Source organism: Arvicola amphibius, chromosome 4 (genome assembly GCF_903992535.2).
Source record: "Arvicola amphibius chromosome 4, mArvAmp1.2, whole genome shotgun sequence".
Classification (NCBI taxonomy): domain Eukaryota; kingdom Metazoa; phylum Chordata; class Mammalia; order Rodentia; family Cricetidae; genus Arvicola; species Arvicola amphibius.
Window position 1 is genome coordinate 60,444,139 of NC_052050.1, and position 27,844 is coordinate 60,471,982.

At 44.9% G+C, this 27,844-nt stretch overlaps 1 protein-coding gene across 1 annotated transcript; it reads right to left on the reverse strand.

Moving 5' to 3' along the window:
• Positions 1-492: 492 nt before the first annotated feature.
• Positions 493-27,747, reverse strand: Gid4 (GID complex subunit 4 homolog). The gene is made up of 6 exons (XM_038328580.1): positions 27,211-27,747; positions 20,171-20,230; positions 14,468-14,575; positions 11,246-11,347; positions 9,167-9,297; positions 493-3,744 (listed from the first exon to the last, which is right to left on the reverse strand). Exons 1-6 carry the CDS (start codon positions 27,397-27,399, stop codon positions 3,681-3,683), a joined length of 654 nt encoding a protein of 217 aa, XP_038184508.1. The 5' UTR covers positions 27,400-27,747; the 3' UTR covers positions 493-3,680.
• Positions 27,748-27,844: the final 97 nt, after the last annotated feature.

Here is a 27,844-nt window from a genome sequence, read left to right on the forward strand (position 1 = left end):
TATCTACTATGGGATGTGAGCTTATCTTAGTACTTAGTGAGTGGAATAAACGGGGGCTGGAGAGATGGCTCAGTGGTTAAGAGCATTGCCTACTCTTCCAAAGGTCCTGAGTTCAATTCCTGGCAACCACATGGTGGCTCACAACCATCTGTAAATGAGGTCTGCTGCCCTTTTCTGGCCTACAGACATACACACAGACAGAATATTGTATACATAATTAAATAAATATTTTTTAAAAAAGAGTGGAATAAAGAACCTGCATTTGCCTGGGTCAGCAACCGAGGTTGGAGGATCTATGACAAATTACTGTCATGAAAACCACTAAACCTTGTGAATTTATTATCATCCAGCGAATCCTGACACCGTGAAGATACATGCGTTCATCTATGCGCATGGCATAGCACACGCATGACAGTGGCGTGCCTCTGTAGTTACAGGGCCACAACGGGACTGGTTTCTTCTAATGGAACCGTTTGACTTAGAAATTGGACACACACTGCTTAAATACCTTTATTATTTTTTTAAAAATTATTTAGACATTGATAGCTCTGCAAAATACTTCTCCCATTGCAAATCTTCTAACCCTTTCCACAGGTCTTCCATAAAGAAACAAAATATTCATACTTTGCGCCCATTCAAATCTAATTTTTAAAAAACATTTAAGATTCAAAATCAAGTATTTTTCCTTCCCAGAACTTGTTAGTAATTTTAAACCACAATGTAACATACTTAATGGCATTTCTTTTTAAAAATTAGCTTATCAGTGACTATTTTATGAGGAAAAAAGATCCATTCAAGGCCTTAAAGAGAATATAAATCCCCTGCTTCTGAAAGCAGACGACACTGAGAAACAAACTGGAGTCAGACTTCACACTGCTAACAGAGCCAGCATACGACTGACTTCCTACTTAACGTCAGGAAGGGTCTCCTTCCTTCTGGACTGCTGCTGAAATGCTGGACAATCTGCAAAGGGATGGGTGGCTAGAGGATGAAGCAGGGCATGGAGGGCCATGGCTGGCCACAACAGTGGAGCCTTCTGAGTGGAGGGTGAGACCAGCCAGACCTCTAGTTCCTGCCTGGGGCTGGCTTGCTGGAGTAGACGACAGTAGGAAATCTGCAGTCTGCACTTACTTCTCAGCGTTAGATACAAGTGTAAGTCAAAGATATTGCACACAGTACCAGAGGCATTTAAACCACCAAGATAGCTTGGGAAAGAGTTACAGATGGAGACAAGTGCCCAGAGGTCCTTAAGGAACAGAAAAGGAAAAATCATTGTCCATCAGGTAGGAGTTACTAAGTGAAACACACTTATTCCTGCCCAATGCTCAGGGGCAGACTTCTAAGCAGCAAGTCTTCAAGAGGGTTTGAAGGCTGCCAAAGGCATCCTTCCCTCATTTTCTAAGTACAACTGGAACACTTCCCTAGCTAAAAGAGAGAAAGGAGCAGGGCATGGTGGCTCACACCTTTAACTCTAGTACTCCAAGCTCCAAGCAGTCAGGTGGATCTCTGTGAGTTCAAAGCCAGCCTGGTCTACAGAGTGAGTTCCAGGGCAGCCAGAGTTACAATGAGAACCTGACTCCAAAGAGAACAAAAGAAAAAAAGGGTTTGTGTGTGGGGTGTCCCTATGCTACACTCTGGCCTGCCCAGTTTTCAAAAGAAACTGTTCATTGATGCACTACTTGAGCTGTACACAAGCCCCAGGTTCAGGCTGACTCCACCTATTGCTGAATGATACTTGCATGGCACACACAGGGTTGGCTGTCACGGAAGAAAGGGCAGGCAGAGGAGTTGAGTGCTGCAGGGGTAGTCAGCATGGTCCTCACCCTCCTTCATTCTCAGTGTTGGCCTTCAGCGCAGCTGCAGCGATGGTGTCCCTTGGGTGTAAGCCAGGTTGTTCTCAAGAGAGCCAGTCACTGAATGCTCAGTTGAATTTTGAGGTCTTTTGTTTGGATATGAAGTCTAGGTTCACCTGAGACCGACCCTAACTCCTGGGCTCAGGCTTTTGCGTAGCTGGCCTACAGATGCATCACTGCGCCCAGCTTGCTGCTTTTCAAGGGTAAGGAACAATGTGATTCAGTATTAGCAATGGATGGAAATAATTTTTCTACCTAAGTCTTGGGATTTATTTTTATGGTTTCTGGGCCCTGATTTTACTGAATGGGTAAGTTGTACATTGTTTGCAGTCTTAGGACTACAGATATCACAAGTACCTGCTGGTTCCTTTCCCCACTTCTGCTCTTTTAAGGCTCCCTGAACAGTCAGTACTAGTAACACACAGCACAGAATAAGGATAGTCAACCTGCTACCCTTGGTGCTCCTCTTCCCAGCCCTGGGAATGGAAGCTAGGTCCTCATATATGACAAGCTAGTGCTCTATCGGCTGCACTCCCGGCCCTGACGCTGTATTTATTTTAAAGCTTTTTCCTCTTGTGTTTGAACCTGTAAACCACCAGAATTCCCCAAAACCCTGACCATATCTGTGAACTACAACTGATGCCAACTTATAAGCTTTTTTAAAACATTTAGAAAAACCAAACCAAACCAAACCAAAACGCTCTCCTCCCCCACACTTTGGCACATGAGCCTCGAGTTATTTGAGCGCATTTACCTTTCCTGCCCACCCCATCTCAACATTTCAGTCATCCTTTCCGGAGAATGGAGACCCTTCTGCCTCTGGAAAAGGTTGTCATGACACACTGATGTTTTAAGTAGCAAAAGGAGGAGGCACAAATGCTCAACTGGCCCCAGAAACAGTTCTTGTGTTTAGCACTGTAATTTATGCAATGCTGAGAAACTTTTGTACCAGATGACTTGTTTTAAAACTGCTGGTTGATTAAATATACATATAGACATAGATATAAAAATCACTAAGTCAACATTTGCTGTTTTCAATGTGAAAACGATAAAATGTAATTCGGAATAATTGTGCATTTGCCATAGGGTCCTTGTTAAAGGTACCATAAAAATAATAATTTTGTAATAAAAAACTCTTTTATTTTAGTATTGCCCTCAAGTTCAGAAGTTTGGAGCAAGTATACTAAGAAAGCAGTTTGGGAATCTACTCCCACCAGGGATCTGGAAGCCTTAAATTTAGTGATCCCCGAAAGCAGGCCCAGGAAACCCGACAGCCATGTGCAAGTCTTGCACTGTTAGCAGTACAGCCCCACAAAACATCCCAACTGGACTCAAACACTGATGAGGCCCACCAGGGTCCCCTCCTCATCTCACTGCTGGTAGATGCTGGGCTCTGCCTTTCCTTGGGCTACCAAACAAGCAACTGGGGAAGGAGTACGGCCTGGGTGGGGACCACTGAGCACCAAGGCTGAGGCGACCCAGGAGCTGACCTTCCACTCAGCTAGAGGCAGGCCGAGGAGAGATGGCATTTCTGTGATGAAGAAGTTAGCTGTGCAGGAAGGAAGTGCATTTAAGGTTGCTCAGAAACAGATGGTGAACACAATGCCGCGGAGAGGAAAGAGGGTAGGAGGTGGACAGCTCCCTCTGCCTGCCTGCAGGTCGGCCATGTGCCTTGGGTCCTGTAGGTTGGCAATCATGCTTTCTGATGAAGTCTGCTCGTGAAGAAGCAGGAACACACCTTTCCTGGTTCTGGCAGGTACATAATTCCCTTGGCAAAGCTCTTTGTTGCCAAGTTCAGTTTTATTTAGATGCTGTTCTGAACCACTGTCACCGGAACTCATAGATGGGTGCACTGTGTTCAGGAACATGGGTCAGGTTGAGGGACTGATACCTGCAATAGGGGAGAGACAGGAGAGAAGTGTTTTCTTGGGTATCCTGAACAGAGAAGGCTGGAGAATTCCACCTAGAGCCCCTGACAATTATACTCAGACTGAGGTGCTAAATAAACCATTTTCAGTTATGTATATAAATGTAGGGGCTCACTGAGCAGTGGTAGCGCAGGCCTTTAATCCCAGCACTCAGGAAGCAGAGGCAGGAGGATCTCTGTTTTAGGCCATCCTGGCCTATAAAGAGAGTTTCAGGACAGTCTGAGCTATTACACAGAGAAACCTTGTTTCAACCCCCCCCACCCCGGGAAAAAAAATGTAAGGTCTCACTATGTAGCTCTAGTTGGCCTGAAACTCCCCATATATATCAGGCTGACTCACAGTGATTCATCTGCTTCTGCCTCATGAGTGCTGGGATTAAACACATTAAACATATCTCATTTTGTTATATTTTTGTTTTCTTTTTATTGTGTGTGTGTGTATACATCATGTGTATGCCTGGTGCCTGTAGAGACTAGAAGATGGCATAAGATCCCCTGGAACTGGAATTAAAGATGGTTATGACCCACCATATGGTGCTGGGAATCGAACCAAAGTCATCTGGAAGAGCAACAAGTTCTCTTAACTGTTGGGCCATCTCTCTAGGCCCCCATTTTGTTATTTATTTATTTATTTTTTTTGAGACAGGGTTTCCCTGTAGTTTCTAGAGCCTGTCCTGGAACTAGCTCTTGTAGACCAGGCTGGCCTCGAAGTCAGAGATCCTCCTGCCTCTGCCTCCTGAGTGCTGGGATTAAAGGCGTGCGCTACCACCGCCGCGCTTGTTATATTTTTAAAATGAGGTCTCACTATTCAACCCAGCAATCCACCTGCCTCAGCCTCCAAGTAGTTATGAATGCAGGTGCACACCATGTCTGCGGTGTTAACTCATCTTACAAAGTCGAGCTGCACCTATCTGGTTTGTTCCCTCTGTTCCTTTTGTGCTGTTCCACCAGCACCATGCAAAAGAACTGTTTTTAGGTAATCTGCTCTAATCATGAAACAACTGTAACACAGCGCACAAAAATAGGACCCTAAAGCAGGCGTGGTGACACAAGCCTTTCATCCCAGCATGAGAGAGTGAAAGCAGGTAGATCTCTATGAGTTCCATCCCAGCCAGGGACACAGAGTGAGAACCTGTCTGAGATAACAACAGAACCCTGAGTCAGGCCTGGAGGTGCAGGTCTGTAATCCTAGCTACCAGGGAGCCTGAGGCAGGAGAATCACAAGCTCCTGGTCACCTCAATTCATGACCACCACAGTAAACTATGTCTACAAACACACATACACACACACAAACAAATAACAAATGTAGCTCAGAACCTAGGTACACAAAACAGATGACAAAAACTAAAAAACAAGAACCAGGAACCCAAGCCGGGCGGTGGTGGCACACACCTTTAATCCCAGCATTCGGGAGGCAGAGGCAGGCGGATCTCTGAGTTCGAGGCCAGCCTGGTCTACAAGAGCTAGTTCCAGGACAGGCTCTAGAAACTACAGGGAAACCCTGTCTCGAAAAAAAAAAAAAAAAAAAAAAAAAAAAAAAAAAAGAACCAGGAACCCAATAAGCTCTAAGGAGAGATGAAGCTTACCACTTCTCTCTGACTTGTAATTCTGTATTTGTTTAAAGAATACCAATATGTGATGTCGTCAGAATACGACTATTCTAATTCTCATAGTACCCAAAGAGAAACTGGAGAGAAGAACCTCAAAGCTCACCATGAGTAGCTCCCCACTCCCCACTGCTTCTCACTTCCTGAACGGCGGCTATAAGGTGGGATTGCCACAGGGCCTGGAGATGTCTGTCTCTTCCATCAGTAGGAATCTCAGAGGATCAGGAAAGAGGTGGACAGTCCCCATGTAGGGACAGGTCCCAGGTCCATTTTAATTAATGTCTGAAGCTTAGCTCTTCCTTACTTGCTTCACATAACAGCAAAGAACAGCGAGAGGATAGCTTATTTTTAATACATATTTTAAAATATGGGTTGAGGATGTAGCTTAGTAGTGGAGAGTTGGCCTAGCATGCATGGGGCCCAGGGTTACACCCAAGCACTAGAAGAAAAGAGAAAAGAAAATCAAGCAAGGACTATGAGTCTAGTGAGATGGCTCTGTGGCAATGGTGCTTGCCAAGTAGGCCTCAACAGTGAGTGTGAACCTACATAGAGGTGAAAATAGAGAACCAAGTCCACAAAGCTGTCGTCTGTCCTCCACGTGAGCACCATGATACATGTACTCACATAAACATCATATACATACACATCATGTGCACACACACAAAAATATTTTTTTTTCAGAAAGTCTCACAAGGACTGGAAAGATGGCCCAGCAGATAAGAGCATTGGGGTTTGGTTCCCAGTACCCACAAGACAGCTCACAACCAGTCCCAGGAGAGCCAATGTTCTTTTCTTGCTTCCATGGACACCAGACATGCAAGTGCCATACAGATACACATGCAGGCAAAACATTAGGCACACAAAAAAAAAATATTTTAATTAAAAAAGGAGTAAGATGGCTCACTGTATGAACCTGGTGCCGAGACTGAAACCTGAGTTTGGAAGCCATGTGACAGAAGGAAAAAGCCATCACCTTCTGTTGTGGCATACATGCTAACACACAATGAGTACACCTACCATTCCACACCACACAAATAAATAAATGAGGTGCTGGAAAGATGGCTCAGTGGTTCCAAACATATATGGCTGTTCCAGAGGACCTAAGTTCTACTTCCAGCATCCACGCTGGGCTGCTGTCAACAGCCTGTAAGTCTGGTTCTAGGGGATCCAGCCTTTTGGCCTTTTGCAGAACATCTTCACTCATATTCAAAGATGCACGAACAATAAAAATAAAACAAATCTTTAAAGAAATGACACACACCCCAAAAGGACTATGTCCTAGTTCTCAGGAACATGCAGCATTACATGACAATGCTGACATGTGCTGGGGGAACGGCGTGAGCAAACTGAAGCGCTCAAGTCTTGCTGGTAGAATGTCAAATGGCACCGCCACTGTAGGAAGTTGGCAGTTCTTTAGAATGGTAAACGGACTTAGCATCCAATCAGCACTTTTACTTGTATGTATATGCCCAAATTAGAAGAAAACAGGAACTCATAAACTCAAACACCTACATTCATAGCAGTATGACTTTGATCAGCCAAAGATGAAAGCAACCCAAGAGTCCCTTCACTGACAGAAGGATGGACATTTGTTTAAATGATGCACAGATATGCAACGTAGAATTTAGTAATAAATAAAAGCTCTAGCCTAATAATAGTGGTTGTGCTGGATGGTTTTTATGTCAACTTGGCACAAACTAGACTCATCTGAGAGGAAGGAACCTCAACTGGAAAAAGGTCTCTATGTGATCTGGCTGAAGGCAAGCCTTGTTGGGTGCTTTCCTCATTAGTGATTAATGTAGAAGGGCCTAGTCCATTGTATGTGGTGCCATACCTGGACTAATGGTTCTGGGTTATATAAAAAAGCAGGCTGAGCAAGCCAGTAGGTATACTCTTCCATGGCCTCTATATCAGTTCCTGCCTGCACACTCCTGCCCTGACTGCCTCTGATGATGAACTGTGATATGGAAGCATAAGTGAAACAAACCCTTTCCTGCCAAAACTGCTTTTGGTTACAGTCATCATAGCAACAGAAACCCTCATTAAGATGTGATGCATACTTCTAACTCAGTACCTAGGAGGCAGATTCTAGGTGTAAGCTAGTGAAACCCTATCTCAGACAAAGAAACCTTCCTATGTATGCAGTGATAGGAGTGACTCCTCAAAGCATGTTGCTAAGGAGAATGCCAGATACAAAGGTCAGACATTACAGGATTATGAAAAGTTTTTAAAGCTCACCCCAAAACAGAATTACTGAAAGTCACCAACAAAGAATTTGAATTGATCTAGGCTAGGGTTACTCAGCAAGAAATTGTGTTCTTTTTTTTTTTTTTTTTTTTTTGTTTTTTTGAGACAGGTTTTCTCTGTAGCTTTACAGTCTGGAACTAGCTCTTTAGACCAGGCTGGCCTCAAACTCAGAGATCCTCCTGCCTCTGCCTCTCAGGTGCTGGGATTAAAGGTGTGCCACCACTGCCCAGCTTCCATTTTATTTTTTAATCTTTTTTGTTTTATGAGACAGGATTTCTCTATATAACAGCACTGGAACTCACTCTGTAGATCAGGCTGGCCTCAAACTCACAGAAATTTGCCTGCCTCTGCTTCCCAAGTGAAAAGGCGTGTGCTACTATTGCCCCATTTTATTTTATTTAACTTTTTATTATTGATGTGTGTGAGCCTGTGTGAATTTATGTGTACTACATTATGTGCAGGTACTTGGAAGAAAAGGTATTAGGTCACCTGGAACTAGAGTTACAGGCAGTTGTAAGCTGTCATGTAAGAGCTGGGATCTAAACCTGGGTCCTTTGGAAGAGCATGAAGTACTCCGAACTGCTGAGCCATCTCTTCAGCCCACAGTGTTCTGCTTTCAGAGAAATAATGCGCTTCCTGGTATGGCTAACCCTCACAGTACAGCAAGAAGGCATGAGAGTACCCTAAAAGATGGCAAAAGTTAGCACTTGAGGTGGCCCTTCTGATTACAGCACTGGAGGGACATAAGGCAGGGAGGTGAATTTTCATGGCCTCTTGCTCGTCAGGCCAAGATCAAGTGCACAATAGGCAGTGCCAGCTGGTAATTGCGAAGGTCACACTGTCTAAAAGAGATGACATTAGAATTACTGCTAAATTTGTGAGGAATAAATATAAAACAATCAGGATTATTTTAAGTGTTCCTGAAAATGCAAGACTGCCTGCAAGTATAGACTGGGTGCTGCTTAGTAATAGAACACTTACCTAGCATGTACAAGGTCCTAGGTTCCAACGCACGTAAGATTACCATGTAAGATTATGTCTTTAGAGTCTGTCTCTCAAATACACACACATTTAGAAATAAGACTAGAGAGATGGCTTAGCGGTTAAGAGAACTTGTCGGTTTTACAGAAGATTCAGGTTTGGTTCTCAGCACCCGCAATGGCTCACAACCATCCCTAACTCCAGTTCCTGAGGATCCGATGCCCTCTTCTGACCTCTGTAGGCACCAGGTACACATGTGGTATACATATATGTATGCAGGAAATACATTCGTACACATTAAATAAAAAGTTTAACTTTTTAACAGTATTTAGAAATGTTATTTTTTTTCCACAATATCCACTTTCATTTCACTACTTCACTCAATAGGTCAGAAAGAATCCCTGTTCTGTGTGAGATCATCTTAATGACCTCGGTACAAAGAGTACACAGAATATGGAATTTGGACAGAGGGAGAGAGAGAATCTCTTTTAGATGTTACAGCTGGAGTTGAGGGCAACTTTTGCTGCATCGCCAGCCTTGGGGTCCTTACCATTCTGAACTCCGATGGTAGTAGTAGCCCTCTATGGAGGCTGCTGACTTCTGAAAGCAGATGTAATAGAAGCCAGCAAAGGAAGCACCGCTGATGTCTTTGATTGTGTGGTCCGGGACAAGGAACTGCTCCTGCACACAGACATGGGAGCAGTCAATACCGTTCCTTTTAGCAAGACAGCAGAGGATAATGACTGTTAGAAGAAAGGTCTCTGCTGGTTTTGGGGTGGTGCTCATATGTTACTACAGTGTCCTACCTACCTCACTGTGCCCACAGGATCAGCCACTCAGAGGAGGGATCATCACTGGAGATCAAACAGACCAATGAAAACTACTTTTCTGCCTACCTACCTCTTGGAGACCACTTGACAGAATAACCTGGAAATACATTTCAGTCTGGTTTCCAGGAACTGCACTGGGTTCTGACTGCCTCTAATAACGAGTCACATTTATTGCAGTCTGTGCTCATTCTGAGGTGAGAGTCCCTGTGATACCTCACCAAAGCTCTGCCCTGGTCAAAGTCACAAGAACAGCACCACCTGTGCCAGACACACCACAAAGACAGGCAATCTGCTACCTGTGAAAGGCTGTTATTCCCTGGGAGATGGGGTCAGAAGCCCCAGGGTCTCAGGTAAACCAAAATTCAACGGGAGTGACTCTAAGAGAAATTGTTGGAAGACAACTCTAACAAACTGTTTTAATTCTTTCCAGTGCTAGGATGAAACCCAGGACTTTGAGTACACTAGACAAATGTTCTAGCACAAACTATACTCCCAAACCTTTCCCAGCTTTTTTTAAATGGATACTCTTTTCTGTCTTATTCAACCTTCAAAGTTCATTTTAAAGTTTAATTTAGGGCTGAATTCTAGCTCAGTGGTAGAACACTTGCCTAGTATCTGCAAAGTTTGCTGAGGGAAAAAATTAATCTAAACATCAATCCTAGCGCTTTAAAGAGTTAGTTGGCATGTTTCCAACTGTACAGCAGGCTGGGGAGGGAGGCTTAGTATGTGTAGTGTGGGTAGAGAGATAAGCTCAGTACGTGCAGGATAGCAGAGTAGGCTGGATGGATCAACAAGACACTGGGTGGCAGAAGGGGCTAGAAAGGGAAGTTCACTGTGTGCTCGCCTGTGATTGTCTAGTGAGGAAATGCTATCCCACTTTCTAATGGATCAGCCACACAAAGCACAGACAGCAAGCGACCACTTTAGATGTCTGGTCTTTATGAAATCTATGTGTCCTATTCAAGTAGCTTTCTTTACTTTATATGCATTGGTGTTTTGCCTGCCTGTATGTCTCTGTGAGGGTGTCGGATCCCTGGCACTACAGTTGCAGACAGCTATGAGCTGCCATATGGGTGCTGGGAATTGAACTCTCCTAGGCCTCTGGAAGGGCAGCCACTGCTCTTAACTGCTGAGCCATCTCTTCAGCCCCCTCAAGTAGCTTTCTTTTTCCTCACAGACCAGGCAATAGGGATTTGAGGTGGACAGGTGTTCCTAAAGTTCTTTCAAAACTTGTTTCATGCTTTGCATTCCTGTGGCTCTAGACAGTATACTGCCCTAGCAGAGAAGCATAGGACTCTCAAGCCAAAGGCCAATCCACTGAAGGACTAGAGGGAGCCAAGGGCCAGGGAGGGAAGAACTTGTGCTTCATTCCTGGCTTCTCATTTCCTGAGAACTGGGTAGAGGATGTGGCTGGAGAGCAAGTCACTCTGATGGCATTTAGCTCGTGGAGGGATAGGATGCAGTGATGACTAAGTTCGAGGAAAGTTGCCTTGACTCCCCAGAACACGGGGATGACTCATCCTGGAGGTTCACAGGGTTCTTGTGCAGAACGAAAGGAAGAGGACACTGGGTCAAGGGTGCCTACTGGAACGAATATGCCCACTGCCCACTAAACAGCATAACCAGCTTACTAAGGTATGCTCTGCAGCCACCACAGCACTGCTGTCTACAAGGGTGTAGGGACCTTGCCATGAAGACACATGTGATAAGGGAAGGCATAATCTGTTAGAGGAGTATGTGTGGGTACTCTAGGACCTGGCATGTGGGAGTTTAGGGAGATGGCCTGGGCAGAACCTTACCTTCCACCTCATGAAGACATAATCCCCATTTTTCAGTTCTTCATAATCAAAGTCATCTGAATTAAATGATTTTGCATACTGATAAAAAGCCAGAAACTTGCCCTAAAAACAAAACAAAAGAGTCTCAGTGATCCATTAACTGAGGAAAGGTGAGGTGCCTGAGGACATGACACCTGAAAAGGACAAGTAAGTGGACAAGGCACTACTAGATTGTGTGCCCAGTGAGCACAGCAAGAGGGAAAAGTCAAAGGTGGGAATGGGCACAGTTCTAGAACACCCTACTATCAGATGGATTAGTGAGATTTCAGCAAAGCAATAGAGTAGCGCTGGGCATGGTTACCTTAATCCCCAAACTCAGGAAGCAGGCAGATATCTGTGAATTTGAGGCCTGCCTGGTCTAAATAGTGAGTTCCAGGACAGTCAGGGCTACATAATAAGACTCTGTCTCAAAAACAAAAACAAAAACAAAGAAAGAAAATACAGAAGGGCAAGGAGAGTCATGGTGAGTCCCAGCACTGAGGAGGTTGGAGAATCAAGAATTCTAGGTTATTTTCAGCTATACAGGGAGGTTAAAGCCCATGTAGGCTACATAAGACCATTCTAAAAAACAAAAATAGTGTTGGACATGGTGGAGTACACTTTTAATCCCAGGACTAGGGAGGCAGTCTACAGGTTCTCTGAGTTTGAGGTCAGCCTGATCTACATAGCAAGTTCCAGACCAGTCAGGGCTGCATACAGAGATCATGTCTCACCCAAACAAAAGACAAACTCACAAATAGGCCCGAGGAGATGGCTCAATTAGTAAAGGCCAGGGATGGTGGTGGGCACCTACAATGCTAGAGCTGATCGCAGCTTAGTGAGACTCTGCCTCCAAACTGTACAGAACTATAGAGGAAGATATCTGGTGTTGACTTCTGGCGGTGTGTGCATGCACACCCTCCAACACACGTACGCAGACACTGGCTTGTTTTGTGTTTTTTTTTTTTTTTTAGTGTGTACATCATAAAAAATAAGCTGAAAAACAAAGAACAGGACTGGAGAGTTTGCTCAGTGGTTAAGGGCACTTGTTGCTGGTTCCCAGCACTCACACACATACATGTAGGCAAAATATTCATACAGATAAAATAATAAATCTAAAAACCAAACAAAAACAAAGAACAAAGAGTCAGTCTGAGCCACATCAGAGAAGTGGGTATGGGAAAGCCAGTGCTTGTGTTATAACATCGGGTTTGTGCCAGCTACTCAGGAAGCAACTGAAAAGGGGCAATATATGTATATGTTGTCATCTCTTGGTACCTGCAGAGGATGGATTCCAGAATCCTGTACAGATACCAAAATCCCGAGACACTCAAGTCCCTCAGATAACATGCCTTGATCTGTATGTGGCCTGTATACATTATCCTTCTATACATTTTCAATTGTCTCTAGGAAGATGGGATGCAGTGGGGATGCTTATAGACAGTTGTACTATACTGTGCAGAAAAAAGTGAAAATAAAACAGCTTGTGTGTGCTGAGTAGAGACACACTTTTTTCTTTTCTTAGTTTTTTGAGGCAGGGTCTCTCTGTGTAGCCCTGGCTATCCTGGAACTCACTCTGTAGACCAGGCTGGCCTCCACTCACAGAGATCTCCAACGGCTTCTGCCTCCCAAGTACTGGGATTAAAGGTATGCGCCACCACCAATTGGATTTTTTTTTTCTTTTTAAAAGGGTTTTTTAAAGTATAGCCCTGTCTGGTCTGGAACTCACTACATAAACCAGGCTAGCCTCAAACACACATGAGTCTGCCTGCTTCTGCCTCCGGAGTGTTGAAATTAAAGGCATATACCACCATGCCTGGCAATATTTTTTTTTTAAGTTTTATTTTATGTGCATGGGTGTTTTACTTACATATATATATAGGTATGTGCACCATGTGTGTGCCAAGGAGGTCAGAAGAGGATAGGCAGGCCCTAGAACTGGAGTTACAGACAGTTGCAAGTTGTCACATGAGTGCTGGGAACAAAATCTGAATCTTTTGGAAGAATAGTATGTGCCCTTAACTACTAAGCCATCTCCTCAGTTTGAGGCAGAGTATTTCTTACTAACATTTTCTTGTACTATGCAGGAGAATTAATGAGTTGCTGTCCACAAACAGTTTCAACCTACAGTCATTTGAATACACAAAGTGCAAACTCATGGATACAAAAAGACCCAAAAGAGGGTCAAGACAGAGTATCTGTCTTAGTGCTATTCATTGCTATTACAGATTTTTTTCTTTCTAGCTTGTTTTTTCAAAGCACTATAATATAGCTTGATATGCTAAGTCATAAATGTTGTCATGAAGAGGTGAAACGTATGGAATCCTGACCGCAATGCCAGCTGTAAGTGTTGCTAACAGGTAAATCTGGGGAGGCAAGAGCACATCTAACTCTGGACTGCAGCAGGGAAGTAGTAGCATGGGCAGTTTACGCACACTGTGAACTCAAGGTAAACAAAGCAAGACCGCATCTCAGAAACAAAACCATCTGGGCATGGTGACACACATTAGTTATTGCAGCTCTTGGGAGGCTGAGCAAGAGGATCACCAAAATTTTCAAGCGAGTCTGGGTTACAGAGGAAGATACTACCTCAAAACAAGCAAACACCCCTCCCACAATAGCTGGCTAAGCCAAGGCTAGCGTGGTAGGATGAGAAGCAAATTTCTGAAGCTATAAGATGAGTAAAGATCCAAAAATAAACCAGGGAAAAGACCCAGGGCAATGACTCTAAGCTGTTCTGCCATGTTCATCATTGGGAATAGCACACGTGACTGCTAAGGACAGGGAGTTTCTCAAGAGTGTCTGAATGGATGTAGGTTAGGTCTATTAGGATGAACAGAAAGAAGCAATGCACTCTGCCCTCGCTGGGCTCGTGAACAACATCCCCATTGCAGGCCATCCAGAACATGAGAGGCAACTGCTACCCATTTCATGGGGTTTCACCATACAGAGGTGACTAGAAAGGAACAGTAGATAAAACTTGACAGAATAGGGGCACTGCCCAGGTCCTAACAGTCACACAGAGCAGTGCACAGACCTGAAGGACTGTTCTCATCACCTGGTATTTATGAGAAGGATTAGCAGACCTGGGGCAACTGTGGCTTGGGTTCTAATTAACTCCTGCTGGGCCCCAGGGCCCCAGGTCTAGGCCTGCCATTCTCTGGATGTCTTCTGCTGCCCAGGGCAGAGCACAACCTTACTCACCCAGTGTTTCCGATCGACATCTTCATCTGCATCCCACTTGCGAGTTAAGAAAGGGTGCTTTTTGCTTATTATTTCTCCTTCAAAGAAAGTTGTAAGGGTCGGATATTCCTACAGCAAAAGCAAATATCCAAGTAAGACATTGAATGTGAATTTCTGGTTGTTTTTGTTTGTAGTATGCGGGATCTAAACCCAGGGGTCCCTGCCTCCCACTAAGCTACAAACCCAGACCCTGATTGAACATATACTTTGGTCCTACTGATGGGACCTAAGACCTCAGGCCACCCGACGTGCTCTCTTGTCTCCTGCCTGTTTCACCTTTCAGAGATAACCAATCTTACTATACCCCCCCCCCCCCCCCCCCCCTCCCCCCCCCCCTCAACAGGGTTTCTTTGTGTAGCTCTGGCTGTCCTGGAACTCAATCTGTAGATCAGGCTGGCCTCGAACTCAGAGATCCACCCGCCTCCTGAGTGCTGGGATTAGCCACCACAGCCTGGCTCCCATTCCATTTCTTAACAGTGAGCTTTAAAATACACAAATCTAACATTCTTCAAAACCTCAAACTCCTACACTAACAATACTGAGCTGGGTTTCTAATACAGATATGTATGTACACAACCTGAAGAAATAAGATGGGAGAGTTTCCTAAATGGAAATCTAATCCATGTTAAAAAACTACACTAATCCATCTTTGGGAAGGACTATATAAACCAGGAAATCCAAAGGATATTTTGTTTAAAAGGGAATGATTCTATGCTGAGTTCTTAAACACTTTAGGCAGCATGTGCAGGTAACTATAATACACTCCCCCAAATATAGTAAATGACAATGAATTGGATCCATCAGTCAGAAGTTACAAAAAAGAATCATTTCTTGGGGAAGGCACAGGAATACTGAACATTTGAATATAGAGTGAAGTTTAGAATAATTTAGAAATACATGCCGGGCGATGGTGGCGTACGCCTTTAATCCCAGCACTTGGGAGGTAGAGGCAGGTGGATCTTTGTGAGTTCGAGGCCTGCCTGGTCTACAGAGCTAGTTCCAGGATAGGCTCCAAAGCTACAGAGGAAACCCTGTCTCAAACAACAACAACAACAACAACAACAACAACAACAACAACAAAATACCAAACAAACATAAACATAAACACACACACACACACACACACACACCAGAAACACACCACCAGAAGGAAGGTTATTGGAAAGAGGGGTCAGCACCTTTAATCCCAGCACTTGGGAGGCAGAGGCAGGTGAATCTCAGAGTTTGAGACTAGACTGGTCTACAGAGCGAGTTCCAGGACAGCCAGGACTGTTACACAGAGAAACCCTGTCTAGAAAAACAAAAGAAGAGAAAGAGGAGACAGGGAGGGAGACCAAACAGGCGCAGGTCAACTAGTATGTCAATTAAGAGTAAACAGGATAGAAAGATGGCTCAGAGATTAAGAACACTGGCTGCTTTTCCAAAGGTCCTGAGTTTAATTCCCAGCAACCACATGGTAGCTCACAACTCTCTACAGTGGGAGTCTGATGCCCTCTTCTGGCATGCAAGCATACATGCAGATAAAACACTGATACATTAAAAAGAAAACAAAAAAAAAGAGTAGCCAGGTGGCGGTCGTGCACACCTTTAATCCCAGCACTCAGGAGGCAGAGGCAGATGGATCTCTGAGTTCGAGGCCAGCCTGGTCTACAAGCAAGTTCCAGGACAGGCTCCAAAACAACACACTGAAACGTGTCTTGAACATCCACCCCCCCCCCCCCAAAAAAAAAGTGAACGGACACTCTTGCTCTTAGTCTTAGGAATTTGGCTAGTGTGGTCTGTATTTCTGCTTCCAACCTCAGCCTGACCTTCCAAATCCAACTAAGGGTCAGAACAAGGCTTTACCACCATCTCCCCTTCAAAACTGGGCTCCCAGATACCCTCCATACTGTTGGGATTTTTGGGAACGGTCCCTCTCCCTGCTGATGGCTATCTCAGAAATGCAAAGATAGCACAATTTATATCTATTCTTTACAAATCTGATGCTTCAGTTCAAACAACGCCCAAACAGTAAAGCTGTGCTTTGTTAGTGAATGTGTAGCAAATAACCTCAAATTTAACTTTTAACACTTCACATTACATACACAAAAAGTCAACTATTAACTAAACAAACCACTTAGGTAGTTTAATCCAAATAAACTATATAGTTGACATTTTATTATTTTATTTTTGACACAGTGTCTTCCTGTGTAGCCTGGTTGTCCTAGAACTTGCAATGGAGATCAGGCTGGCCTGGAACTCTAGAGATTCACCTGCCTCTGCCTCTCAGATACATTTGATACTTTAGCAATTATGAGAAAGCATAAAGAACAATAAATACAGAAACAAAACTCTATCAGCTTGTTACAGTTCTCTACACCAGTCTAATTACAATATACTAGGATCATAATTTGATAAGGTATCAGTTGCACAGCTCTGTGACTATACCAAAAGCTCATCATGTATTACAGGCTTTTTCCAGGTGTGCAACCCTAGTGCTCAGGAGTCTAAGGCAGAAGGATCATGAGTTCGAGGCTAGTCTGAGCTATAGTAATGAGATCTAAATACAATAGGGCTACGGTGTAATGTCGGCTTCAAATACCAGAGAAATTTGCATTTTAAAAGGATGAAATGTGAGCCAGGTGTAGTGGTAGCACAGTGGCACGTGCCTTCAATCCCAGCACACAGGAGGCAGGGGCAAGTGAATCTTTATGAGTTCAAGGCCAATCTGATCTACATAAGTGAGGTCCAGGACAGCCAGAGCTGCATAGTGAGACCTTTCAAAATAAAACAAAACAAAGAGATGAAATACATGATGTGTTAAGTCTGTTTATAAAGCTATTAACGTGGTATTAGAGAATACGAAGCATCCTGTGGCCTGCTGAGGCCTTAAGCACCATATGCTACTTTTTACTAAATGGCCCACACAAGAATGGCACACCTCCGTGCTGTACTCTGGAAGGACACGGGCCCCTAAGGCCTTTCTGCCTACAGATCTGAGATTGCTAGGAAAGATGAATCCCTGTGAGCTGGTCCAAGTGCAAGGCCATGCCGGCACCCTCCCTCAGGGAAGAGCTTCCCTTACTAGGAAAACCTGCTCTGGGAAGAACTCTTAGCTGTCAGCGCTTTTGTGTACCGTTCCCAGATTTCTGAGCTACTTCAATTTCTTAGCAGTTTCCTACAAACCAACTGATTGGCTTTGAGGGTCTTTGTTAAAATATCCTACAATATTACATATTTTGTTAGTTTTTTTTTTTTTTTTTTTGGTTTTTCGAGACAGGGTTTCTCTGTGGCTTTGGAGCCTGTCCTGGAACTAGCTCTTGTAGACCAGGCTGGTCTCGAACTCACAGAGATCCGCCTGCCTCTGCCTCCCGAGTGCTGGGATTAAAGGCGTGCGCCACCACCGCCCGGCTTGTTAGTTTTTTATGTTAAAGAGATATGCTCTGTACTCCATGAACCGATGCACTGCCTACCTTATTAATTGAGCACATCCTGCTGCACCACATGTTTTCTCCCAGGACAAGTCAGAGGTTTTTTTTTTTGGGGGGAGGAGCTTTGTTTTGCTATCACTTCTGTCCTCTGATTGGATATGTTTCTAGAGATGGGGAAGATAGCTTCTAGCACAGACAAGCAGACGAAGCTCTGTGGGACATCCACGCTGTCCACATCTGGGCCGCAATGCTATCTACAGCTTGCCTTAACATGTGCCCACTGGGTGAGCTGTCTTGACAGAGCAGAGCAGTAGCTTTTTACTCCTTTAAGCCATAGCTGAAAGGAAGAGGCTTGAGAAATTAAAGGTCACAAATTCAGGAAAGGGCTGAGTGAGGTTTGCAGGCTCTGTTCAGCCCCGCCCCATCCTGCTGGTCAATCAGAACTATATGAAGCAATAAAAGCCATGAACAATGGGGCTATGCCTACACTTCTGGCAGGGAACTAACTCAGTGGCCAGTTAGGCATTCTTCTTCTTCCCATTTAGCCACGAATGGAAAAGATCTATCTTCTAAATCTCAGGAGTCTAGAGGACAGAAAGAATGCTCTACTTTTACTCACTAGGCTGAAAACTAGACTCTTGTTTTTCACTGTTCCAATGAACCACCAGATTCATCCATCCATCCATCCATCCATCCATCCATCCATCCATCCATCCATCCATCCAGTTTTCTGAAATAGGGTTTCTCCATGTAACCCTGGCTGTCCTAGAACTCATTCTGTAGACTAGACTGGTCTCAAATAGAGAGAGATCTGTCTGCCTCTCCCTCCCAGTGCTGGGATTAAGCTGGGATTAAAGGCATGCACCACTTCAAAAACTTTACTTTTGTATAATTAATTGATGACAACCTCAAAGACTGTTAAAGTTATGATCAGGGTGGATGCTGTATTATTATTTTCTATATGCACATGCATGCGCACATATGCCACACGCGTGCAATTGTCTATGGGGCCCAGAAAAGGGTGTAGGGAGCCCCTGGAGCTGGAGACAGCAGTGTGAGCTGTCTGATGTGGGTCCTGGGAGGCAGGCCTCGTTATCTGCAAGAGCAGTAAATACTCTTAACTGCTGAACTATCCCTCTGGCTCTCTTTCCTTATTTTTCCAAGACTTCTGTGAGAGTGTGTACACACATTTATATAGGTTTGTGTGTTTATAGGCTGAAAGAGGGCATCAGCCATCCTCTTCTACCACTTCCTACATAGTCCTTTGAGGCAGAATCTCTTCCTGAACCTGGAGTTGATGTGTTCTTGGCTAGCCTGGAAATGAGTAAGCTCCAGTGATGATTCGGTCTCTGCTTAAGTTAGAGATGGGTTTATAAAAGTACACTGGGGAGATGACTCAGTGGTTAAGTAACTCAGACTGCTCTTCCAGAGGTTCTAAGTTCAATTCCCTCCACCCACAGGGTGGCTCACAATCATCTATAATTGTGTCTATAACTGTAATTCTATGGGACCTGATACCTGTACATGGTGTGCAGATGTACATGTAGACAAAACACCCATATATGTAAAATAAATATACCTTTAAAAAGGTACCCCGGATACAGCTTATTATATGGGTGTTGTGATCTGAAATCTGGTTAGCAAGCACTTTTGGCTGCTGAGCCATCTCTCCAGTCCATATAAGTTTTCTTAAAAAGAATTAAGACTGCTAGGCATGACGGGGCATAGCTGTAATCTTAGCACTCCAGGGGCTGAGACAGTGTAACTCAAGTTTGAGGCCAACCTGGGCTATTCTGTCTCAAGAAACAATCATAAAAAATGACTAATCAAGCTGGACGATAGTGGTGCACACTTTTAATCCCAGCACTAGGGAGGCAGAGGTAGGTGGATCTCTGTGAGTTCAAGGCCAGCCTGGTCAACAGAGCAAGTTCTAGGACAAGCACCAAAGCTACAGAAAAATGCTGTCTTGAAAAACAAAAATAAACAAAAAGACTAATCAATCATGCTGTAATCAGTAAAGGGTGTGGGTGCAGCTCAGCTGAGTGTATGCTAAGCCCCTTCATTTCATCCGAGTTCCATACCCAGGACCAAAGTGGAAAACTGTGACTGTATACATTTGCAAATGAACAGACAAAACTACAGTATTATGATCCTCATAGTCAAAGCATTTCAACGTGGGACTGCTGTTCTGAACTATGTAAGCTACGAAGCAAGCCACTACTTTCCCGCTCTAGAGCTGGCAATAAGCACTTACCTCTGTAAGGCCTTTAATCTTCAGGTACCCACAAAGGTAAGAGTTACCTGTGTCCACGTGCTGTAAAAAAAGAATACAGTGTTATAAATGAACTGAACGGTTATAAATGAAAGCACCCTGCGGTGCTTCAAAAATCCTTCAAGGCCAGAGCAGGGAGGCCTAGTGGTCAGCTTGTGCCTGGCACAATCCAAGCCTCAGGTGCCTTTGGTACCTTCAAATCTGACTGATAAAAAAAAAAATATATATATATATATATCTCAGGGGCTAGAGAAATGGCTCAGTTGTTAAGAGCACTTGCTGTTCTTCCAGAGGATCCAAGCTGAGTTGCCAGCATCCACATCAGGTGGCTCACGACCATCAGTACCTCCAGTTCTAGGGCAGCCATCACCTTTTAGCCTCCATTGGCACCTGCATTCATGTGTACATACCCACAGGCAGAATACATAAGCAATATTAAAAATAAATCTTAAAAATATCTCAGGTTTCTCTCACTTACTTTGGCCATATATTTCAAGAGTGATGTGTTTTCGGGAGCAGCCAGCCCGCTCGCTCACTTCCTGTACACTTCTCATGCACCTGCACTCTTTGCGCACTGGGACACACAGGGCCCTCTCCACCTACATACCCAGTCATCTCTAACGCTAAATGTCTACTTCCCTGCTAGTCAGTCACTGGCTTGGGAGACCTATTCCTGTTGTTATTGACCCTAAGCATCATCTTGAATTATTCCCTTACAAAATGAGCAAGCAGTACATTTGGGAATACCATCTTAGAAAGAGTTAGAAGGAATAAATTTTAATTATGAACCAAAATGCCACCCAACATATTGCGAATGCCAGCTTGGTCTATTTCATAAACAGAATTGTTTTTTCAATACAGGGTTTCTCTGTGTAACAGCTCTAGCTGTCCTGGAACTTACTCTGTAGATCAGGCTGGCCTCAAACTCAGAGATCCACCTACCTCTGCTTCCGGAGTGCTGGGATTGAAGGTGTGCACCACCATTGCCCAGCTTGACTCAGTTTCTTTCTTTCTAAGATGGTATCATCATAGTTCTGGGTTGCTACCCTCCAATTCACAGAAATTCATCTGCCTCTGCCTCCCAAGTGCTGGAATTAAAGGTGTGTGCCATTATACCTGACTTGGACTTGTATTTCTTCTTATGTGTGTGAATGTTTTGCCCACATGTACGTCTCTACACCATATGCATGCCTGATGTCTGTGGAGGCCAGCAAAAGCTGTTGGATCCCCTGGAACTGGCGTTACAGACAGTTGTGAGCTGCCATGTGGGTGTTGAGACTCAAACCTGGGTTGTCTGGAGGAGCAGCAGTGCTTTTAACTGCTGAGCCATCTCTGTAGTCCCTGGACTTGTGTTTCTTAATACAGTCAGGAGACCAAGACAACGGGAAGGGGCACAGGAGATTTTAAGGCTTAGCAGCCATAGGCCATTGGTTGCCCAGACTCTGCCAGATGCCTACTCAACAATTTTTTTTTTTTTAAATCATGCTAGCAGGGATGGCACCTACCTTGTTCATAAGACCTGGCCATTATTAGTGGGTCTAAAGCATGAAGGGATCCCATCACCTGTGAGCCATTGGTGTAGAGGTGAGTGACTCAGTTCTGGCCAATAAGAATAGAAGTCTTCTGAGTGTTTAGGAAGGAGTATTAGCATTTGAATGGTCATATGAGGAACAAGTGTCTCTTCCTTTCCCTCATGCTGGGAACAATGACAAGCAGCGTTTGGTCTAAGGACAGCTACCAAGAGACCAGAAAGAGAAACAGAGCAGGAAATGCTAAGGATGGCAGCCCAGAAAGAGACAGAACCAACCCAGCACAGGCCCTGGAGTCAAGTAGTAACATCAGACAGTAGGTGAGACGGGGTCTCACAAAGCTCAGGCTGGCCTCAAACTCTATGCAGTAGAGGAAGACATTAATTTCTGATCCTCCTGAATGCTGGATTACATGTGTGCACCATCATGCTTGGTTGGTGTGGTGCTTGTCATGAAACAGGGCTTTCTGCATATTAGGCAAGCATTTTATCAGCTGAGATGCATCCCCAGCACTGTGCATACTATTTAGAAATGCAGTCTAGATGCTTGGAGCTGGAAACATACCAACTTGTAAATCTCACCCCAATCCACACACAATTGTCCCAAATGGGCAGAGTTTCAGAGTTCATGACTTAAAGTGACTCTAATTATGATAAACTCTGAAATTGCCTATTAACTTTTGAATTAAAGAAAAACAAAGTACAGAGGTACTGGGAGGTACATGGAGTAAGGTCTCACTTTAAAAAAACTATAAGTTTTGTGGCAGTTATTTAAAAAAAGATTTATTTTTTAATTATATCTATGTGTCTATATGTGCGTATGTGCACATGAGAAAGGCCAGATGTGTCACAGACTCCTGCAGTTGTAACTACAAGAAGTTGTGAGCTGCATGACAGGAGTATTGGGAATTGAACTTGGGTCCTCTACAAGAGCAGGATGAGCTCTTAACTACTGAGCCATCTTTCTCCAGTCCCACCTATCAGCTTTGGGGATTTACTTCCATCTCTAACACAAATCAAATATTAAGGCAGTCCTTAAGAACTGTAATGAACCTAGTCAGCCAGACGATGTCAGCACCAAAGCAATGAGGTACCAATGAAGTTGAATGGGCTGTCATATCTTGGTACTGGCATCAAAAGTAATCCATGAGAAACTAAAGTATTTCAGCATCTTCACTTGCTGGTCTTAGCACTGGAATTAGATATCACACCTGGTTCACACTCACATGGTTCAGCAAAAGAGAACAGAAAAAAAAGAAAAGATTTTATTAATGAAATGAATACTCTGAGCCTGAGGCCTTAAATCTCACTTTTGTGGTTCTTATAGAACTCAACAGTTTTGTGGTTTTCGGTGCTAAAGGCTATCAAATGGAAGGAATACTTGCTAGTAAGATTAAAAATTGAACTGTAAATTGCTTCACATCCGCATGCTCAACAATCAGAATTTCTATTTGGCCTCTACTCAACTACATCTTTCCCATTCTGCCCAAACTGATTTTAACGATGATGGGTGAACTAAAATTACCCGACCGGCACACATTCTCACCAACCTAGGGACCAGCGTTTCAATGTGAAAGGTAACAAGGCAAATGTTTAGCAAAGAGGCCTCTGAGTACAAGTATGTCAAACAGCTGCTCTTCTTAAGGACTCCTTTCAGAGACCTGAGCTTCACACTACTGGTGACTTACGGGATGGCATAGAGGGAAACAGTTACAGTAAGAGCTGGGGGAAGGATCGTGTTAGAACCCTGCATATATTTTCAGGAACTGCTATACTAGAGTTTATTTTATTTCAAAATAAAAGATGTTCCAGGGCAGCAGTTTTCACCTGTAGGGTGCAACCCCACAGTGGTCGCATACCAGATAGCCTAGATACTAGACATTTATATTATGATTCATAACAGTAGTACAATTACAAAGTAGCAACAAAAACAATTTTGTGGTTGGGGGTCACAGCGTAAGAACTGTATTAAAGGGTAACAGCATTAGGAAGGTTGAGAACCACAGCTCAGTTGGCTATGCAAGTATGAGAGTCTGAAGTAGGATTCCTACTATATATTAAGAGCCAGGTGAGGTGGGGCACAGCTGTAATCCCAGTGCTGGGGAGGCGGAGACAAGCCAAATCCCTGGAATTCCCTAGCAGTTAGTCTAGCCAATCAGTGAGAGTTCCTCAAAAAATAAGGTGGAAAGCAATAGAGGAAGGCACCTGATATAGACCTCTAAGGTTCAGGTACATAAGCACACATGCATACATGCACTCACAGACATGTGTACATACCTCACTTTGCTAAAAGGACAGTAAAAGATATACATCTTTTGGAACATTTATAGTAAGACTGTGAGATATCATTGCACATCCACTGGGACAACTATCATCAAAGGAATTTGTAAAGATGTGAAGTTGGAACCCACACATGCTGCCAGTGGAAATGTAAAACAGTGTAACCACTTTAAAAGCCATGGGTTGTCTGCTAAAATATTAACCCTAGAGATACTATAATCCCAGCAATTCTACCTCTAGGTATCTTTATCTACTCAAGGAAAATGAAAACACATGTGCACATAAAAACTTCTACACAGCTGGCTTGGTGGTACAAACTTATATACTCTCAGTACTTGGGACAGCTAAAATGGGAAGGTCACTTAAAGTTAGGGGTTCAAAGCTAACCTAGGCAATATAGAGATCCACACCTCAAACAAGAAACCTGTATATGAATGCTCACAAGAGCATTAGTTATAATAGCCCCAAAGTAGAAAGAATCTAAAAGTCTATCAACTGACCAATGACTAAAACATAGGCAATGTTTTACAATAGGCAGCAACGGAAAGTACTGAAGTACTGACATATGCTGATACAGATGAGCCCTGAATACGTTGTTAAAGACGCCAGTCATGAAAGGAAAAACTGTGGGACTCTATACATGTTCATAATAGGTAAAAGGTGAATCAAGATTTTTGTTTGACTGTTTCTGAGAAAGGGTCTCATTCTGTAGATGAGGCTAATAGCATCCTCTAGCCTCAGATTCTGAGTTTAAGAATTATAGGTGAATACTACCAAACTTGGTCTCAGAGATAAATCTGAAGAAGAAAGAAAAAGATTAGCCCAGGATTGTTGTGTGTTTGTGTGTGTGCGCGCACACATGTGTTTTGTGATGGCTAGGGGGTATGAAGTTTCTTTTGGGAGCAATAAAATATGTTCTAAAATCAGGTGATAGTTGCACAACTGCAAATATCCTAGAAGCCATTAAGTATACACCCTGAATGGGTAAACAGTATGGTATGTGGATTATACCTCAAGAAAAGTACTTAAGAACAACAAGCAGGTATACTTTTAATTGATCTGACTTCAGAGTCCATGCCTTTAACTACCACATTATTCTGCTTCCTAAAAATATTATAAACTAAACTAAACAAACAAGAAAAGCAGGAAAGAGGTTGAATTATGAAAACAAGTGTTCTCAGAAGGCTGAGACTAAGAAACTAGCCTTGGCAGGAGATTAGGTAATATAACAATCCCCATGCCTCCACCTGATCATCGTGACTAACGAGCTCACTGATCTAGATGTGGGGAGCATTCCCTGGAATGACCACCAGCTGCCCCGCCAGTAGCTATTCGACCTAAGGATTTGGGCTACCTGACACCTATTAACCATGTCCCAGACTCAATCACTATTTCTATTGGTTCACAGGGCCCTGGCAGCTACAAGGTAGGGAACACCACACACATAACAGGAGCAGACATTCCTCTGACACACAGTTGCTCTGCCCCAGCTGTTACCTATTATATCAGAAACCAGCAAGTGGGCATTAATTCAGGACCATTCCAAACATGAGTCACGAAGGGATCTCAGTTCCAGAATTTTATGATTAGTTGAATGAATTAAAAACAAAAAAGTCTGACTTTTCCATACTATATTATCACATTTTAAAGAGGAAAAAATTATCACAGTAGGTAATGAGGATTGAAATAGCTCAGCCAGTTTTCCAATTACAATAAATATACTTCATGACCGAACTCTATGGGACAAATTGCATTTAATAAGAGGACACTTTTCCCAGTCAAAAATGTGAGAAAACTATTCCCACAAGAGGTAGGAAGGAAAGCGCTTATGGGTGTGCTACAGTTAGGAGACACTCTCATGCCTTTGGAGTGGGAAGTCTACTTGCTCAAAAGAAACCAAGACAGGAAATGAGAAGGGTGCTCATCTCTCTGGGACCCCGAGGCAGCATGCACCTCTGAACCTCTACAAGGGCTTTCAAGGAACACGATTTGGGGAACAGCCTAGGAGGTGGCATTAAGAAAATGCACACAAGATGGGAGGGGGGAATGGGTCTTCAGGCAGGCAGTTTAATACCCAGAAAGAACACAATTGTGGGGAGAGGAGATAAAATATCCACCTCCACCGTCTCCTTTGGCTGGGAAAAGCTTTAAGGGAGAGGGAAGAAGGATTTGGGCTGGGAAGGAAAGGCCCAGAGTAGATGAAGCTGAAGTTTCAAAGTTGTTCAGGGACTGGCAGTCGACAGCCAGTACTCAGATATCCAGGTCAAATAGGGGGAGGCAAGTGGACACAAAACAAAACTGGGTTAGATTTCCCAGTACTTGGGCATCTGAGGCAGGGAGGAAACTCTGGAGCTGTGTTGATAAAAATCAGCCACACTGAAGCCAGCTAGACCAAGGTGCGAGGTCTGGGGAGAGGCCAGGGGGACTGCCAGGGAAGGGAAGTGGCCACAGAGCAGGGTAGGTTGAGAGACTGGGGCAGGAAGCCTAGCATGGGGGCGGTTGACTGATTAGGCTATGAACTGACTGAGGCAGGGTTTTGGTACTGGAAGGCCTCAGGAGGCACAGTCCTAACACTAAGTGGTGCAGCTGGAGATAGCTAGGTGTGAGTACCTGGTCTTCGGGGAGCCAAGGGCCGAGGAATGCAGTGGGGTGTCTCAGTCAATGAAGGGAGGTTGTCCACCCCGCCCCCGCCTCCCCGAGGGCGGTGGGCTGGTTGAATTCTCTAAAGGAACAAGGTCCCTGGCTCTGAGGATGGAGTAGTGGTCGGGGGACAACCTTCATTCTGGGAGAATCTGACAGTGGTCGCCACCGGAAGGGTACTGAGTTTGGGGAAGGATCCGACAGGGACTGGTGGGAGGGCCGGCTCGGTGTAGGGAAGACAGGACTTGAGAAGAACCGACCCAGGTTAAAGGACAGCTAGTCATAGGGGTGCTTCCGGATCCCAAGCGGGCGGGTCAAAGGCTCCCAAGTGTGGGACAGTCTTCGGGGTCTGTCGGAAGCTGGCCGCTACAGGCTCTGGGTCTAGGGGTGGGTTAGGGCTAGGGTTCGAGAGTGTGACATCAGCTGGGTAGGTCCCGGTGGGAGGCGCCGGGTGCAGGAGGCCCCGGCAGCGAGGGCCTGGTTGGCGGCTGAAGGCTCGAGGAGCCCAGGGCAGGCCCGGCCCGTGAGCGCCGCGAGGAGGCCCTCGGGCCCGGCCTGGCCCCCCGGCGCTCACCTGCAGCACCACCTCTACGTCGTACGAGTTCCCCTTGCTCTTCTGGTGGCCGCGGAACTTGGAGCCGCTGTAGAGCAGGCTGGTGGCCACGCCGGGCTGCTGGGTGTTGATGGGCGGCGGCGGGATGAGTGAGGCCGCGGATGTGGCTGAGGCACCCGCCGGCGGGGGACACTCGGTGCGGACCGGCATCGCGGGGTCCCCCGGAGCCAGGGCTGGGGGAGGGGGAAGGAACCGCCGCTGCCGCGCGGGAGTCGAGGCTGCGGGGAGGGCGGACCCGGGCGCGCACGCGCGGGGGAGGGGCTCGGGGAACCACCCGCCCGCTGCCGGCCGACCGAGGGCTCGTGTCGCCACCCGGACCCGAGACCTGCTAGGAGAGCCTCCCTGTCCTGAGCTGCGCCCCCTTCCCACTTGCCCTTGCGTGCACACACACACGCGCTCACACACACACTCACACACGCACACACACACTCACACATACAAACACACACGCACATACACACACACAAACACACATACACACTGCTGCTTCCAATTGGCGCGGGCGCGCCGGAGAGGCGGGAGCAAACTCAAGCGGCGCTTCCGCTTATTGGCGGGCGGAGAGAGCACGTGGCGCCGTTCACGAACGACCCTCTGG